The 16,740-nt window shown below is 50.6% G+C and overlaps 1 protein-coding gene across 2 annotated transcripts in view; it reads right to left on the bottom strand.

The window, feature by feature from the left end:
• Positions 1–11,791: 11,791 nt before the first annotated feature.
• Positions 11,792–16,740, bottom strand: part of TXNL1 (thioredoxin like 1) — an 8,179-nt gene continuing 3,230 nt past the window's right edge. The window contains exons 5-9 of one of the 2 annotated variants that reach the window (XM_027668607.1): positions 16,338–16,407; positions 15,855–16,027; positions 15,354–15,458; positions 14,292–14,339; positions 11,792–12,973 (exon numbers count right to left, since the gene is read on the bottom strand). In XM_027668607.1, the coding sequence (XP_027524408.1) occupies positions 14,313–14,339; positions 15,354–15,458; positions 15,855–16,027; positions 16,338–16,407 (375 nt within the window). In that variant the 3' untranslated portion in view covers positions 11,792–12,973; positions 14,292–14,312. The remainder of the gene's footprint in view (positions 12,974–14,291; positions 14,340–15,353; positions 15,459–15,854; positions 16,028–16,337; positions 16,408–16,740) is intronic. The other variant, XM_027668606.1, reaches the window with a different exon arrangement.

Below are 16,740 nucleotides of genomic sequence, written 5' to 3'. Positions count from 1 at the left end.
TTATTATTATTATTATTATTATTATTATTATTATTATTATTATTATTTTTAGCATAGACCCAAGTTAGAAAAACCCCAAATGTCCCGAAGCGGATCTAAGCCCTGTGGAAATTAAAGCAGAATCCGATGGGATCACAAACTCCCAGCTTTTGGGGAGTCTTTTGGGAACCAGCTAGGCTTGGTGAGCAATGTGCAGTGTGTTCCAACGTTTGCTCCAGGAGGAACAGAGGTGCTGCCAGTGGCTTTGGAATCCACAGTCTGTGTCCATCCCACGCTGACCCAAAGGAGGGAATCACACCAGGAGCTCCCACTCCAGCACATGCGAGAGGAATTCAGCTCCAAGCATGAGAAAAACAGTTTTCCTGAGCTCCTGGTGGATCCCTGGGCAGATCCCAGGGCGGGTGGTGGGGCAGGACACAGGGGATCCCACAGGAAGCTGCTCCCTGGCTTTCAGGGAAACCTGGAGCAAGTGCTTTCAGGGGAAAAGGGAGGAAACAGGATTGAGCAATAACTGAAATGCAGCCCCAGGGAGCTGGGGCCAGGTTTCATTCCCAGCTCCATAAAGGAAGGGGTTGGTTTTCCCAGGGGGATGTTGTGAGGGGATTTGGAAGGGTGGGGGGGTCAGTGCTGTGATGAGCAGAAATATCACAGGAAGGGGGAGCCCATAAAAGCCCAAAGTCCCAATTTTTCCCTGGTTTCAAGTGGAAGGGCAGCAAGGCCATCCACCTGCTTTAAGGATCTGCCTAAATCCCCAAGGATTCCCAAACCAGCACCCAGACCAGGATCCATGTCAGTACCTGGGATCCAGCACCATCCCTAGAAAAACTTAATACAGTCTTGGAGCAACTTCCCAGGTGTGAGACTTGGTTTTTTATTTTATCAGGACTCTGATGGAGGTAAATCCATGATTTCCTAGGACTGACCCATAAAATAAAGCTGATTTAATCAAGGAGACTCAATCAGGAATGCCCAGTGGGAAGGGGGGAGCAAGTTTAGTAGGACACTAAATCTTTATGGATTTTAGGGGGTGACCAAATCAGGCAGAGATATGACAGAAATTCCACCATTTCCACTGGTTTTCCACCCACCCAAACTCCCGAGGTGCAGCGAGGGTCCCCCAAATAACACTCGTCATCCCAGTGGCTCCAACGCCTCCCGGAAACGCTCCCAGCCGGGCTGGAAAAGCAGCAGTTCCCTCATGTAAGAGGAAGCACCAGGTTGGAAATGGGGGCTCCCGGCGAGAGGCTGGAAGGTGGTGCCAGGTGTGCGGGACCCGGCGCCGGGACACGCCGGGAAGGAGCCGCCGGACGGGCGCCGGCAGCGAGCGGGGCTGAGTGAGCCGGGGAGCCGGAGCGAGGGTAATGTAATTACACAGCACGGGCAGGCCAAGCAGCACTAATCCCAAACGGATACCTGCAGGGAGCACGAGCGGGAACAGCTGTCGGACAACACGGCAGGAGACACACGCACGCCCGGCTCCACAGGCTCCGGATCGCCACGCGCCGTCCCGGAACATGGGATGCACCAGGAGAACAACACCCATCCGTCATGTAAACTGGGATGCTCCAGGAGAACAACACCCATCCGTCATGTAAACTGGGATGCTCCAGGAGAACAACACCCATCCGTCATGTAAACTGGGATGCTCCAGGAGAACAACACCCATCCGTCGCACAAACCGTGCTGCCAACTCGGCCGGTGCTGGGTCAGCCTGTGGAGGTGCCACGCTGGAGAGGACTCCTCCATGATTCCCTGACCTCCCCCATATTCCCAGTTCAGCTCCCAGGCTCGAGGGGCACAAACGCCTCGTGCCCAGGGAGTGCTGTTGGTGTTTGGGGTGGGTCCTTTGGGTATTTGGGAGTCACTAAATAAGACAGAACCACGGAGCAGCATCTCTGCCCTTGGATGGCTCTGGGAACCTCTGGCTCTGTGACCAGGATGGATCCATCTGAGGGTGGATCCAGCACCGTCAGAGCACATCTGACTACAGAACCCATAAGATCTTTGGCACATGGTGCTGAGCTTTAGTAACCTGGGCTTTATGTACACCTGATTCCCAAGGCTGTTCCACTCATCCCCACATTTCAGGGAATGACCAAGGTGACTCCAGGGATGTCTCAGCACACGCTGGCTGAGGGGCTGTCCCGTGGCCCGGGGGGGGTGTTTGCTCTCACTGCCAGGAGGGAAACAAGAAAAGCAAAATATTTCATGTATCCACCCAAATATTTGTAGAAATCAGCCCCCAAAGACACAAGGCCCCTGAGACTGAATCCAGGTGCCACATCCAGCTTTGCCAAAGGCACTGGGATTTTTGCACCAGGAGGGTCATGGCTATAGGTCAGGACCTATCAGAGGGGGCAGAAATCTGAGAGGAGATGGGTTTTTGGGAGGGATCCGAGGGGTTCAGCTGAGCTCCACATGGAGCCACGGCACCACAAACAACTCTGGTGGAATTCTTCGGAAACTATTGGCCCATGTACATGCTGCCATGTGTGTCCTGCTTTCAGGAATTAATGTCTTTTCCTCCTGAGCTACCTACTGCTGTTTATTAATGACATTCTGGTCATCATTCCTGAGGGCAGGAAGGCAGAGTTAAATCTGGCTCCATCTTCATGGCAATGATTCCCACTCTCCGGCCCCAATTTCCACTCAGGCTGCACCAAACAGGGGTGAAAATAAAGAGAAGGAGTGTTTGCTGCTGATAAGGAATCATGGCAGGCTCTGTTTACATGGAATCATGGAATGCCAGAATGGCAGAAGGGTCAGAAGGGACCTTAAAGCCCATCCAGTGCCACCCCCTGCCATGGGCAGGGAACACCTTCCACTATCCCAGATTGCTCCAACCTGGCCTTGGACACTTCCAGGGCTGGGGCAGCCTGTGCCCGGAGCAGATCCCATCAGATCCAGGGCTGGGCACCCTCTGGAAACAGGAACCACACTTTGACTTTCCCCAAGGGGCCCCAGCGTGACTCCCCAGCCCAAACACTGCAGCTCCAGCAACAATTCCCACTAAAGGAACGCCGGCACTGCTGGAAAATGTGTGGAGGGTAAAGGAGGCATTTAGAGGATGGAAAACTAATTGGTTTAGGAATCAAATTTGAAAAATGCAGCATCTTCCCAGAGCAGTGGGAGCACAAAGCCTCGGATCTTAATGAGCTGCCTCCGAAGGAGGCGGATGTGTCATATTCCTCCGCACGAGTTTGCATTAGGAAGCTGCTGGGATGGGAATAGTCATTACCTGCTTCCCACAAAAACATTGGTTCCTCCCGAGCGCGATTACCCGAGGATGGGGCCGGAGCAGCCGCCGGAGTGTGCAGGTGCACGGCGGAATTTCTGCGGAGCTGCAGCGGCTCCGAGGAGCGGCCCACGATGGATATTAAAGGAGTCTGGGACACTCCGAGTCCTGATGGCTCAGATCACAATCCTAACGAGCTAGTTTATACCCCTGCAAACATCTTTTCCTCATAATTCCTCTGGAATTGTGAGTGCAGCAGCTTCGGGGGGAGTGAAGGTGTGGAAGTGACATCCGCCGGCCGGGATACCCTGGATCAGCGGCCGCCCAATCCCTCGGGAAGGGAGCCGGGACCCACAGCCATTTTAGTGCCAAACGATGAAACAACAAGCACGGGCTCCTGCTCTTCCAAATCCATAGGCCAAACTGGATGGAAATGAGGAAAACCCCAGCTGGATGTTGTGTGTGTCCGTGTCCCTGTCCCAGTAAATCCTGGGAACCCCCTTCCCAACCTTCGCCCCCCCAGCTTGCACCACACTGGGCTTTACAGATGTTTGCCCTCCTTGTTATTTAAGACTAAAAGCCCTTTCATAGCAAATCCCATCCATTTCCCCAACTACAATTCCAGGACTTTTTCCCACCTTATGTCCCCGGTGTTCCCAGAGCCGTTAACGAGCTTGTTGACTCTCATTGGTGTTGGTTTGTCTGAAGCCAGACTTGGCAGCTGCCTTCTTAAAACCAGCAGCAGGAAAAGATCCCCACTTTGGCCTGGATGTTTTGGAAATAATTTTGTTTTCATGCCTCTGTTTATTTTTGTCTCCAGCCTGCTTTTGTAAATGTGGAAAACCACAGAGAAATGGGACTTCTGGGCTCCTTCAGCCAGGGGAATCCTTCAGGCTCTGTGTGGCACCATGAGAGCTATTTATAAACCATAACAACCAGGGAATTGATAGGGAATGTTTCCAAAGGAGACACTGCTCTTTACATGAGTGTGGAGCTGGGAATCCAGAAAAACTGCTTGCAAATAACAGGAAAACTCTCTGGAAACATGGAAAGAGTGGTGTTGCCACCCCTGGACAGGAGACCGATGCCCCAGGGCTGTCAGTGTTCCAGAGGCACATGGAAAATGTCCTCAACAACACACTTTAGCTCCTGGTCAGCCCTGAAGGGGTCGGGTAGTCGGGCTGGATGGTTGCTGTAGGTCCCTTCCAGCTGAAAATATTCCACTCCATCCCATTCCCTCTGACAGCCGTGGCCACAAAGGCCAGGCAGCTCCTGCCAGGTGGTTTGGAGCATTTCAGGAGCCGCTCCTTCCCTTCCCTCCCTGGTCAGGGAGACGGGAGCTCCAATTCCCAAGCAGGGCAAAGCCAGGACTCGTGTCCCTGGCGGCCTGGTAGATGCAGAGCTTGGAAAAGCACTTGGAAAGGTCAGGAGAATACATTAAACCCGTCTCCTGGCCACCTCAGCAGATGCTGGTGGGTCTTTGTGCCTGGGAACCTCGGGCAAAATGGCCCCTGCAGCCCCTGGGCTCATCCCATGTGCCTGTGGAGCGGGGCCGGGCGGGACAGTGGCACCTTCCCCAGGAACAGGGAAAACCAGGCATCCTGCTGGCTGGATGTCAGGGACAGAGGTGGGAACCACAGAGGTGGGAGTCGGTGCTGATTAGTGGAGAGCACCCAGACACGGCACTGCCTGGGCGGTTTATCGGGGTAAAACTCCAGTTTGGGAGTTTGAATCCCACCCTTTGGATTTATTTTTTAACTATCGGTATCTCGGGGTTTGAGCCTCAGTGGTTCAGCCCCAGAGTCCCGCTGGTCATTCCCAGCACAGAGCAGACCCCGTGCTCGGGGGGGCACCGTGTCCTGCCCCTCCCCGTGCTGGGATTCCCAAAAAGCACCAGTAGCCCGAGGAGGGGGCAGAGGCCCTTCCTGGGACACCCCAATCCTGCCCTGTGGGGGAGCTGCGGGTGGCGCTGGTGGAGGGAGCCCCTCACACCACTGCCGGTGCCAGGAATGGGAGGGGGGCAGAAGGGCAGCTCTGGAAACAGAAAATATTCCTTTAATTAAGAAATAAAAGCTCCCCATCCTGCTCCCAGCTCTGAGTGCACAGCCCCGCTGGATTCACGGAGGGGCGAGGGAGAGCAGGATGTGGCCAGTGGCTGGAAGAGATAAGCCATATGTCTGCACGCTCTGGAATGTGGAACAGGGATAATTACGTGACATTCCCGCCGATAACAAACCTCCCCCGTGACGGGCGGCGGCGGCAGCTTTTCACAGGGTTGGTGTTTGCAGGGAAACACGGGCGTGAAAACGGAGAGTACGGGGAGCTGTTGTTCCAGACGGAGCATGGAGGGGCAGCTCCTTGGCCCTGGGGAGCCGGGAACTGGGCGGGCCGGGGGTTCTGAGGGTGTTTCCAGAGCCGTGGAATGGTTTGGGCCGGAAGGGAGCGCAGGGATCGTTCCAGGCACTATCCGCCGGCACAGGCTGCTCCGAGCATGTGCTGAGCACAACGTGAACACCCACCTGGGGTCAGGTTGGAGCCAAACAGCGGGAAAAAGGCTCCCGGGACAGGGACCATCCTCCCCCCCCATGTCCAGGCCCTCCTGGGGTGTGGGGTCATCCCCACGTGCCCTTAGCTCTGCCCAGCTCCACGTGTTTACATTCCTTCTGCTTAATATCTCTGTAATCTTCCCTGGCATCATCCACTCGGAATTCTTCTCCTCCCACTTCACACTTTGGAGGAGCCTTCTGGTCCCGCAGCAGATGCATTGTGAAGCCTCTCCTTCCCCGGCGCCTGCATATGCTTCATTAAAAGTGTTTGTTTCCTTGAGCAGCTCCAAGTTGGGATGTGACAAAAAAAAAAAAACCCACCACGATCCCAACTTTTTTGGACTTTGCCTGGCAGCCCCCGGGCCCGGGCTCCAGGCTCCTGGGGTGCCCGTGTCACCCGCTCGCTCCGTGCCAGCGTCTCCCTGTCCTGCCGGGAGCGGCTCCGACGTGCTCCCGCACCCAAAGATAGAAATTGGGCTTTTTTATCCCCTGCACATGAAAGAACATGGTGGGAGGTGCCAACTGGGAGCAGCAGAAACCGGGATAGATTTGACTGCCGTTGCCTAGTGATGGGAATGTGGCAGGCTGGCAATTCCCAGCCCCCCCGGCACGGGAAAGGGTGGTCCAAGGGGACAGGGCACACGTGGGACACCCCAGAGCCCAGGGGTTACCCTCAGGGTGAGCTGAGGCAGGGCCAGGCACGGATCCCAGCTCTCCTCAGGGGTGCCCTCAGCGCTCCCGGGGGCTCTGTGGGTTCCTGCAAGGATACGCTGGGAAAACATTCCCCCTAAACATTCCCGCCAGGGGCTGTCGGGAAGCCCTGCCCGGCTCTGGTGAGACTCTGCTCCACACCCCCTGCACAGAGCCAGAATTCCTGCCTGGATTAACAGCCTCGTGCACAGGTTTTAATGGAATGGCTCTGGACACAGCTGCCATTCATAAAATACCCCAGCCTGGACTTTTATTCCTCTTGGAAAAGGGATTTGGTTACAATTCCTACAAATGTGGGGATGTTAAAAACAACAGAGTCCTGCAAGCCCTGACACATATGGGATGTTAACTTCCATAAAGCATGTAAGAGTATCCCAGATTGTGGAATTCCACATCCTTTATAACAGCAGGATTACCCCACATTTCAGGATGCTTCCCACTGGGAAGCAATGCCTTTGTCCTGTCTTTGCCATGGACAGGGCTGCTGAGGGAGAGGTGTCCTGTCCTGGGTGCCTTTGGGTGGCAATTCACACTTTTCCCATTTAGAACTGGAATTGCACCTGGGAAAACTCTGCCCTTCTCCCAGTCCCTGCAAAACCAGTGGGGAGAGCCCTGGCTGGCTGGTGGGAGCTCTGGGCTGAAGGGGGGGCTGCACCCACCATCCCACCCTTCCCAGGCTGCCGGCCCTTCCTTCCATCCCACCTTGGCTTCCCGACAGCGGGAAGCGAGGCAGGAGCTCCATCCCTGGCATTCCATCACCGTGGCTCTGGCGGGGAGGAACAGATGCTGTTCCTGCTCCCGCTGTCCTGGAACCTGCTGAACAATTTGGGGGTGATGGATGAGACGCTCCGAGATGATTTCCAGCCATGCCGTGGGCGGTCCTGGGAAAGAGCCCCCCACCCTTCCCACAGGGAGAGCTCCGGAGGGGACCCACCGTGGTCCCAGCCCAGCTCTGGAGCCTGTGGCTGCTCCGGGCTGGGAAGAGCCTGGTCTGCCTCGAGCTCTGGGAGACACTGAGCCCATCCAGCAGCACGTCCAACGGGATCTGCAGCTGCTCCAGAGGGGTCTGCCCTGCCCCTTCCCAGCCCCAGGCCAGCTGGAAATGACCCTTTTTGATAAGATTCACTCAACAGTTCAAAAAATCCCCAAACATTTGTCCTTATTTCACTTACAACAGTAAAAGCCAGTGCAATTCTCAAGCTGAAATCTAATTAATTGCAGTTATTTGTCCTGAAGTTGATGGATTTACTCCCATCCCTAAGCACAGGATGGAATCCTGTCAAGGTTGTGCAACCCTTTTCCCTGTCACTGGTTTTCCAGTGCCCAGTTTTCCCCGTGCCTGGGGCAGCCACAGGTGGTTTTGGCAGCCAAGCATCACCTGCCTGTGGCTTCCAAAGCCCAAAACTCCAAGGAAAAGGCAAGAGCCACAGTTTGACACTCGCCAACTGCTCGGATCCTCCCTGTCACTGGAAGTCGCCGTGCCCCCGACTGTTCCCGAGCTCCACATCCCATTTTTCTGCTGTCTGGAATGAAAAATGCCGGCACACGGCTCCTTCCCCCGGCAGGTACCGCTGTCGAACATGTTGCCTTTCCAACATGACACAGAGCCTAAAAACTCACAGAGAGACTAATTACTGCAAAAAATTCCAGCAGAGCCCCTTTCCTGGAGCTGGATCTGACAGCCCCCAGCCCAGCCCCCCACCCGGGAGAGCTGTCACTGTGTCCTGCTCTGGGATCCAGTGGGAATCCTGCGGATCCCACTGGGATGGGGGCTCACAAACACGAGGATTCAGCCCCCCGGGGCTGCCTGTGAGACAGATCCAGCAGCATCCAACCACCCAAACCAAGCCTAAAATACTTATAATTAAAACCTGCCACACCTCTCTGCTTCCCATCCTTCCCAGGAATAATGTTGACAAATACAGACATATAAGAATAATAAACTCTTGTATAAAACCGCAACTAAATTAATGCCACAATAGCTACAAATAAACCTCTGACTGGAAGATCTGATATAAAAGCAAAGTGCCAGGAGATAATTGATCTGGAAGCTGAGGAATTAGCTCCCATTTACCTAGATGAGGTATAATAAATGTAATGTAGATCAGTCACATCCGTGTAGCTCTAATTTCCTCGGAATCGGGAAATAATGCCACATGAATTCCTTTAAAAAGCCATTTTGCCCAGGAAAATTGAACTGGGAGAGCGTATTGTTTCTGTGAAATATTGAGCTGTGCAATCAGAGCCACTGTGTGCTCCGAGCAGAGTTGGAGGGGACCCACCTTCCCTCCCCTCGGAGCTGCCGTGGAGGGGTGTGAAAGCTTCCACTTCCCATGGCCAGAAACAGGGGGAATTCCACCAAAACACCCCCAACGTCTGTCTCCCTCTTTATCCTTCCACACTAAAATGGGATAAGCAGAGAAGCCACCCCGAATGCCCTGCTCCTTTGGGGATGAGCTGCTTGGGGACCTGATCCTGTCTGTTAATAAAACACTGGTGTTAAAAGCCACTGATAATTCCCAGGAATTGCTTCTGTGGGATCAAATCCCAGCACACTCTGCCTGGCAGTGAAACCACCTGAGGGACTGTGTCGCTGGGGTTTCTCCACCTTCCCTGGCTCAAAGAGCAGCTCCAAGGCTAAATCAGGCATTTCCCATCATCAGTTTGGCACTGAAGGAATCAGAGCCTGGGATGTGTGGAAAGCCAGGCTGGACAACCACAGGGCTGGGATTATTGGTTAGATTTGGGTTAATGTTTGGTGACTGAAATGCCATTTTTGCAGGACAAAAGGTGTTTTGGTGCCTGATCCACGATCAGAGGATGATCCCATGCCTGTGCTTCCCTCGAAACCTCCATCCCCACACAGGACTTTGCGCATACGGAGACATAAACCAGGAAAAATGAAAGAGAAACACTTTAAAAATGGGAGAAAAGAACCCTTAATATTTCCTAGAAGTTCATTTAAGGGGAAAAAAAGGCATTTTCCCAGGGAATGGTGTGTTCGTGGTGTGTTTCTGTGCCTGAGCCCGTGCAGGGAGAAAAATACACATTCGAAAGGGGAGGAAAAGCGCCAGAGCCATTTTTATTGTCTGTTTTTTGGCAAGATGCTGCAAGTTGGAGACTTCCCCCAGTGTTAATAACACAGTGTTAGTGACACACGGCTGCTTTCCCGCAGTTCAACCTCCATGACTCGGGGAATTTGGGACATTCAGGTCTGGTGGGGGAGAACTTGGGAAAACAAAAGCCTTCAGAAAAATCCAAACACTGAAAATATTCATGTCATGGAAAGTCCCAAATATTTCAAAGCATTGATGTGACCTGATGGAACTGAAGCATTTTGGCCATTAAATGTTATTTTAGATAGGGAAAAATGCAACCCTGAAATTAAGTGGAAAAGCACTTTTTTCCCAGTTTGTTTGTGAATCCGTTCAGAATTCTTTCACTGAAAATTTTAGGGGGGGAAAAAAGTGTGAAATGCTCTGGAAGTTCTGTGTCTGCTGTCAAGCATTTGGAATTCAGGGAATAACTCAGATTTGGGGGGACACAAGGAGGGAGCCCAAATCTGGCCTGCCTGTGTGCTCAGGAAAGCCCTGGAAGGTGATCTTTAGTGCCTGGAGAAATTGGGAAGCTCCACAAATCCCTGCTCCTCAATTTTCAACTGGAGGCTTTTCCACATGGGACACACCAAGGGAAAAACAACACTTGGAGTTAGAACTGAGGTACTCCCGGAGACAAATGTGATTAATGGGATAACGGTGGAGATTTGAGGCAGTTCCTGCCATTTCCCACTCTCCAGGGGCTGGTTCTGCTCCCATCCAACACCAGCTGCAGATTCCTCAGCACCATTAGTATCCAATCCAGGAATATGACATTTGAAACCCTCTCTAATTATGGAATGAGTCGCATTAATTTAATCTTAAATAGCCTTGTTTCTTGATTGAGGGAATTTTGGTGGAGCAAGTTGTGTGCAGGCTCACCTTTCCCTAAATATATTCCCTACATGTATTCCCTAAATATATTCCCTAAATATATATGCACTCACACAGCGCTCCCAAGAACATCCTCAAGTTAATCATGTCCTAATTAATCAATGATCAAGTCTTATTAAAGGGGGTCACGGAGCTCCTGATTCCCCCCTGCATTCCCATCCAAGCTGCTGCAGGACACACGTGAGGAATTAAGGGACAAGTTCCTTAATCTGTACAAAGGGAAGGAGTAAAATTAATCCATTAAAATCCAGATTACAGCTAAATTATATGTGAGGGAAAAAAAACAGGAAAAACCACGTTTCTTTGGGAAACCTGCCCCAGTGCCCCACAGACAGGTTCTCCTGGATTTAACACAGTTTTCAAGCGATTGAGATGTACTTTTCCCGTTCTCCTACCGTTTTCCAGCCGGGAACAGCGAGGGCGTTGCGGCCGCACTTCCCAGCTCCAGGTGAAGCTCCAGGACGGGGGTTTTGGGATCTCCCACCCCAGAGGTTCGCGTCGAGGCTCCGTGGCCCGCGGGGGGGGTGACACGGGTGTCCCCGAGCGCGTTCCCGGCCATTCCCAGCTATTCCCGGCCCTTCCCGGCTATTCCCGGCCATTCCCGGCCCTTCCCAGCTATTCCCGGCCCTTCCCGGCCCTTCCCGGCCATTCCCAGCTATTCCCGGCCCTTCCCGGCCATTCCCAGCTATTCCCGGCCCTTCCCGGCTATTCCCGGCCATTCCCGGCCCTTCCCAGCTATTCCCGGCCCTTCCCGGCCCTTCCCAGCTATTCCCGGCCCTTCCCGGCCATTCCCGCGCGGCTCCGCCGGGGCCGCAGCGCCACCTCCCGACCGTGCCCGGGACTTGCAGGGGCGGGAAAATCGGGCGGGAAAACGTGGCGGGAAAGCGCCATTGCCGCGGCCGCGCTGAGGGCAGGGGCTGCGAGGGACCCCCGACCCGCCTCCCCACACCACGGGCAGCTCCGGCCTGAGGCGAACCCACCCCGAAATGAACCGAAACCCACCGAACGAACACAAAACCCCCAAATAAACCACAGACCCCTCCAAGTTTGGTGGTCAGGGTGACCCAGAGGCAGGAGGGCAGCTGACCCCGGGCAGGCGACAAGCCCGCCCTGAAACATCCAGGAAATCCAGGAGCATGGCGGCAGCAGGGCAGGGATGCACTGTAACTAATAAACATTATACATTTCATTCATTTATAACACCAGAATCGCTGAACCTGGCACGTAACTCAGGCAGGAGCGAGGGAGGTAAACAGGCATCCCCAAGAATGCAAAGGGGATGAGTGCACAAAGTCAGGAACGGGAAGTTATTCGTATTAAAAATGGTTTATTTCTATTTACAATTCCACGTCTTACATCCCTCGAAACAAAAGAGTGAGGAATTAGGAGAGGAGTCAAGCTGTCATCACATGCCATTGACTAACACAGCTCCATGAGGATCCTGGAATATGCAGTGAGAGTGGGAACGAACCAGTGCCTCTCAGAAAATTAGGGTTTATAGATAATTCCCAGTTTTCTTTGGAAAAAGAAATATCTCTGTTTTAACAGGAAATTCACTTGGGATGAACATCCAAATGTGCCAAGGCAGAAGAGAACCACCCCACTGTGCCCAAGGAACAGCAATTAGGCCAGGATTTAAGTTTTAATGGGATTTGTGTAATTAAAAATGCAGTAAATTTAACTGAGCAAAGAGATTAATTATGGCAATTAAACACTTAGTAAGTTTTCCTGGGAATTCAGAGAATTCTATGGATATGGTGCTGATCAATGCCTGATTTATTAACATTAGTTTGGTAAGTTTTCTTGGAAGTATGCCCTAAGTAATAAAAAAATTCCAATTAAGATGGAAAATTAATATTTGTAATAAATATTTCCTTACTGAGATCCAGAGAGAGGGAAAGCATCCAATAAAATAAATCAGGAACAACATCTAAATCCCAGCCTGCCTGGGAAACAAGGGCAGGACTTTCTAATTTAAAAAACCACTTTTGGAAGACTCAGGAATTCCTTGGAAGTCAAGATTTTAAATCTGCTTCCTCTGCTCTGATTTGGTAGGGAAATGGGAATTAAACAGGTGAAGTTCCTCCTATCCAAGAATTATCTCTATTCAGTGGCAATAATGATCCAGAGTAACTCAGGTTTCTCTTGTATTTGACTTTAGAAACTCTGAGCACACATTTTCTGTGGAGCTTTTCAGTGGAGTCAGGAAGTTTCAATGGAATAAAAGAGACACAACTGTTGGAATTACAAAATTCAACTCAGCAAAAATCAGGAATTTTACTTACAAATCCATGGAGGAGGAGGAGGACACCAGAAACACACTCCAGCTCAAAGCAATGATTTATTGGAAATGGCAGTAAATCAAACTGACAGTCTCTGGTTATGGTCAAGCAATTATCCAGGAGTCAGAGAGAAAAGGGGGAATCTTGGACTGGGATAAGGCCTTCCAGTGGCTTTGCTTCCTAGTGGCTCTCTCCTTTTTTGCCAACTACCTGGAAGAGGGGAAAAAAACAGGAATAATGTTTCACATCTCCTGGGCAGGACTCTTTTGGTTCCGGTAAATCCAAGTGCAACTCAATTCCCAGCGAGGGAACCCAGGAGCGTTACGGGAGCACCTGGAGGGATGGGAATCCCTTCCCGGGGTTAGGAGGGATGGGAAACACACACAAACCCTTCTGTTTAGTGTTGAACACAGCAAGGCTATTTTGGGAGGAGTTAGGAGACGGGAACTGCCAGAGAACACTTCAAAATCCAGGTCACACGTCAAGCATTACACCTTAACACACTCCATAAAAAAGTCAAGTGGGAAAAAAAACCCTGGATGCTCAGTTTGAGGCTGCTCCTTTCCTTGGCATCCTTTCCATGGGCTTCCCCAGAAATACTGACCTTATAATGCAGCTCAAACCCGTACAATAATCCAGGAATTCACAGATATTCCAAAAAAAGCCCAAACCCCCTCAGTCCTGAATCCATGGACCGACTGGAAGTATTTTTCCTGCTCCTTCCCTTTTTTAATTCCTTGTCAAACTGCAACAGGGAGGAATTCTCTCCTACTTTCACCTCAAGGAATCCCTAATCAGGAGCATTTCCAACTGGAAATTCAACCTAATGCTCAAAGGCAGGAAAATTCCAACCTGGTAATGTGGGGGAAGAAGAAGAAAATCAGATAATTAATCCAGTTAAAAAAATACAGTTAAACTTGTCACAGAGCAAAATTTATCCCTGCTGTGCTTCCAAACTGTGTGCACACACAGATTAGGCAAAGAAATCAGGAAAAAAAAAAAGGAAAACCAGAGTTAAAAGATTAGGGATTAGGTGTTAGGAAGTATGGAATACCAAAAAAAAGTTCGATACCAGTCAGAGGCAGAGAGGGACAAGTGGCCCATGTGAATTATCTGGAAAACCCAGCACATGGATATGGATATTTTGGCATCTCAGCTCAAACCCCACCTGTTTTCTGCCCATCCCACCCCACAATCCCACAGGAAATGTTTATTAAACCCCCAGGTAGGTGGGTTGGATTCCATTTTCCTTCCTTTCCATTAAGATATTACAAAGGAGTCTTGGCAGAGCATCTCCACCAGCCCCACAAAATTCAGCTGGGAAAAGACTCTTTGGTGTGACCCTAAAATGGCAAGTTCAGGGTAAAAACGGGGCAAGTGAAGTGTTTAAGGAATGATTTGGAGCAGGGAGAGGAGGGAGAAGCTGAGCTGGTGAGTCGGGAGTGCAGAAGGTGCTGGGACTGTGGGAAGGGCAGGAGCTGAGCAGAGGGAGGGAAGGAGTGCGAGGCCACACCGATCCCATCATTACTTTTTAATTTCTTCTGCCCTTTTAGTTCTTTGGGAATGGGGAGTTAAGCTGGAAAACAAACAGAAGGAGCGTTACAAGAACCAAAGCAGCAGCAAAAGGTGTAAAAACGTTCAGTGCAAACAGGCAGGTCTGAGGAGAACCAAGGAATTTAATCCAGAGGGGGCAAAACATATCCCCCACCCTGTCAGGATTTGTCTGTGGCTCTTCCCACTACTCTCCATGGGCTTAAACAGCAATTTTTTCCCTGGTGTCCCTCTTTTCCACCACTCTGAAGACTTCCCTCCTCCTCAAATTCTACATTCGGGAAGGAAAATAGGAATGTTACAGGTAGTGTTGATGAGGATCCGACTGGGACACATCAGCCAGTTCCTCATCCAGCCCTGCTCCTCTACTTGTGAGCACTTCGTTCCCATCCTGACCTGCCCAGCACAACTCCAGGAGTACTGTGTCCACAGACACTGTCTCCTTTCAAATTTCAAAAGCCACAGAAACCGAAAAATATGAGAAGATCACCAAGATTTGTAGTTTGAGAAGAACAGGGAAGGTCTGCAATCTGAATTAAGTTAATTTTAGTCCATTAGAACAACTTTTTAATGACTTTGAGCCGCAGTGAAAGGCAGCAAAGCCTGTTAAACCTATTTATTAACTTATTACCTGCAAAGAAATTCAGTTTTATGTTAAGGTCCAATTTTGCTGTTATAAATTAAGTAGGTGCCACGTTGCTGTTAGTGCTTTAACCTTCTGAAATGAAAGGTTATTTGTAACATCAGTTGTGGTGCTCTCAGTGTTACTGGTCACCTCCCCAGGAGTTTGCAGCAGCATTTTACAAAGGCTGATAATTTTTAAAGCAGTTGATTTTAAAATAAGACTCTTTACATTAAAAGGTTCAAAAAAGGGAGTCCCAAAACCAAGGTATAAGTCTCAGCTGTTAAAAAATAACATTGCTGTTGGTGTTTAGAATTTGCCAGCCCCTCAAATTTTCACCTATACATTCCTACCACTGATTGTTACAAAGTTAGTGACCAAAACCTCGTAAAAAGTGGGTTTAGGAACAGGACTCACTCGTTTGAAGTCGTTCATGTTCGTGGCTTGCACTGGAGTGCCAATAAATGTGAAATATGTGATTCGTGTTGTCTCTTCATCACCATGATTGGACTGGACAAACAACTGAACAGGAAAGAAAGCCAAACAAAATGGAGTTAAACTCTCCATCTCTCACTTAATACATAAAACATGAGGTGCTCGAGAAAATTAACCAAATCAACATTTTTGTCCCAATTATAAAGGTCTCTAACACTCAGAGGAGCTCCTGTCCTCCTAATTTAAATAATTATGTATAGAATGCTGGTGTCTTCCTGGTAGTTTGTTAAAACCCCACCCAGCTGGGATTTTCCCAGCTTCCACTTCCCCCCCCAAGGCCACAATGAGGAAGCCAAAGCAGATTCTAAGAAGTCCCAGCTCAGCATCCACTGGAACGGATCAACATCAACGCCACGATGTTTGTGCAGCCCCGAGTTACCCGGGGGGTTTCCCCTCCAGGTGCCCTCAGGGCAGGGCACTCACAGTGACACTGTTGACGTTCTGGAATTTGACGTAGCGGAGCTGGATGATCCCATCCTCCCTGATGTCCTCGGGGCCCAGCTCCAGGGCCTGGGTGGGCTCGCTGCGCTCTGCCTCCTCGAAATCCATCGACCGTGGCAGGTTGATGAAGATCTTGATGTATTTTGGCCCTTGCCCTGGGTTAAAAGAGAGGGGTGGGGGTCCATTTGGGTGTTACATCCCAAAATTACATCCAATTATGAATTTTACGTGATTTCATGATGTAAACTATAAACTATCAAAAAGGTTCATCTCTCAGTTGCTCTCACCTCAGATTAAATCCAAGAGTCTCTCTGCAGTGCATCAAACAGTAATACTTTTATTTGTGTATCAAACATTAAGAAACACTTATATTTGTGTATATAACTATAGTAATTATACTTGCACATAAAAGTATAACAATTTCTTATATTTGCACCCCAACCAACACCCAGACCCTTCACTCACCGTTGTCTGGACCCTGAAGTTTCATAGAGTAAAGCTTGACAGGCTGACTAAAAGCTACAGTGATAAGCAGCTGTGGAGGGAAACAGAACAAAAACTCCAGTATTAAACACTGTTTTCTTCACTTAAAAACCAACTTAGCACACGAAAGAGGGATAAGGGAGCTTTGGAGTAAAACTCTGTGGTTACCTCCCTCTGCCCACACATTCCCTTTAAATATCAGCGAACACTTTTCTGACTGGAATTTTTTCGCTTTGTATCCTGATTTTTCTGCATCCCCCCTGCAGCAATCCCAGGATAACCCTGGACCCCGTGCCCCTGTGTGCCCCCTGTGCCCCTGTGTGCCCCCCGTGCCCCTGTGTGCCCCCCGTGCCTGTGGTTGCCCCCCGTGCCTGTGGTTGCCCCC

Source organism: Corapipo altera, unplaced genomic scaffold (genome assembly GCF_003945725.1).
Source record: "Corapipo altera isolate COAL_440 unplaced genomic scaffold, ASM394572v1 205, whole genome shotgun sequence".
In the NCBI taxonomy this organism is placed as follows: Eukaryota; Metazoa; Chordata; class Aves; order Passeriformes; family Pipridae; genus Corapipo; species Corapipo altera.
The sequence above is the reverse complement of the archived record's forward strand: the minus strand, read 5'-3'. Positions and strand labels throughout refer to the sequence as shown.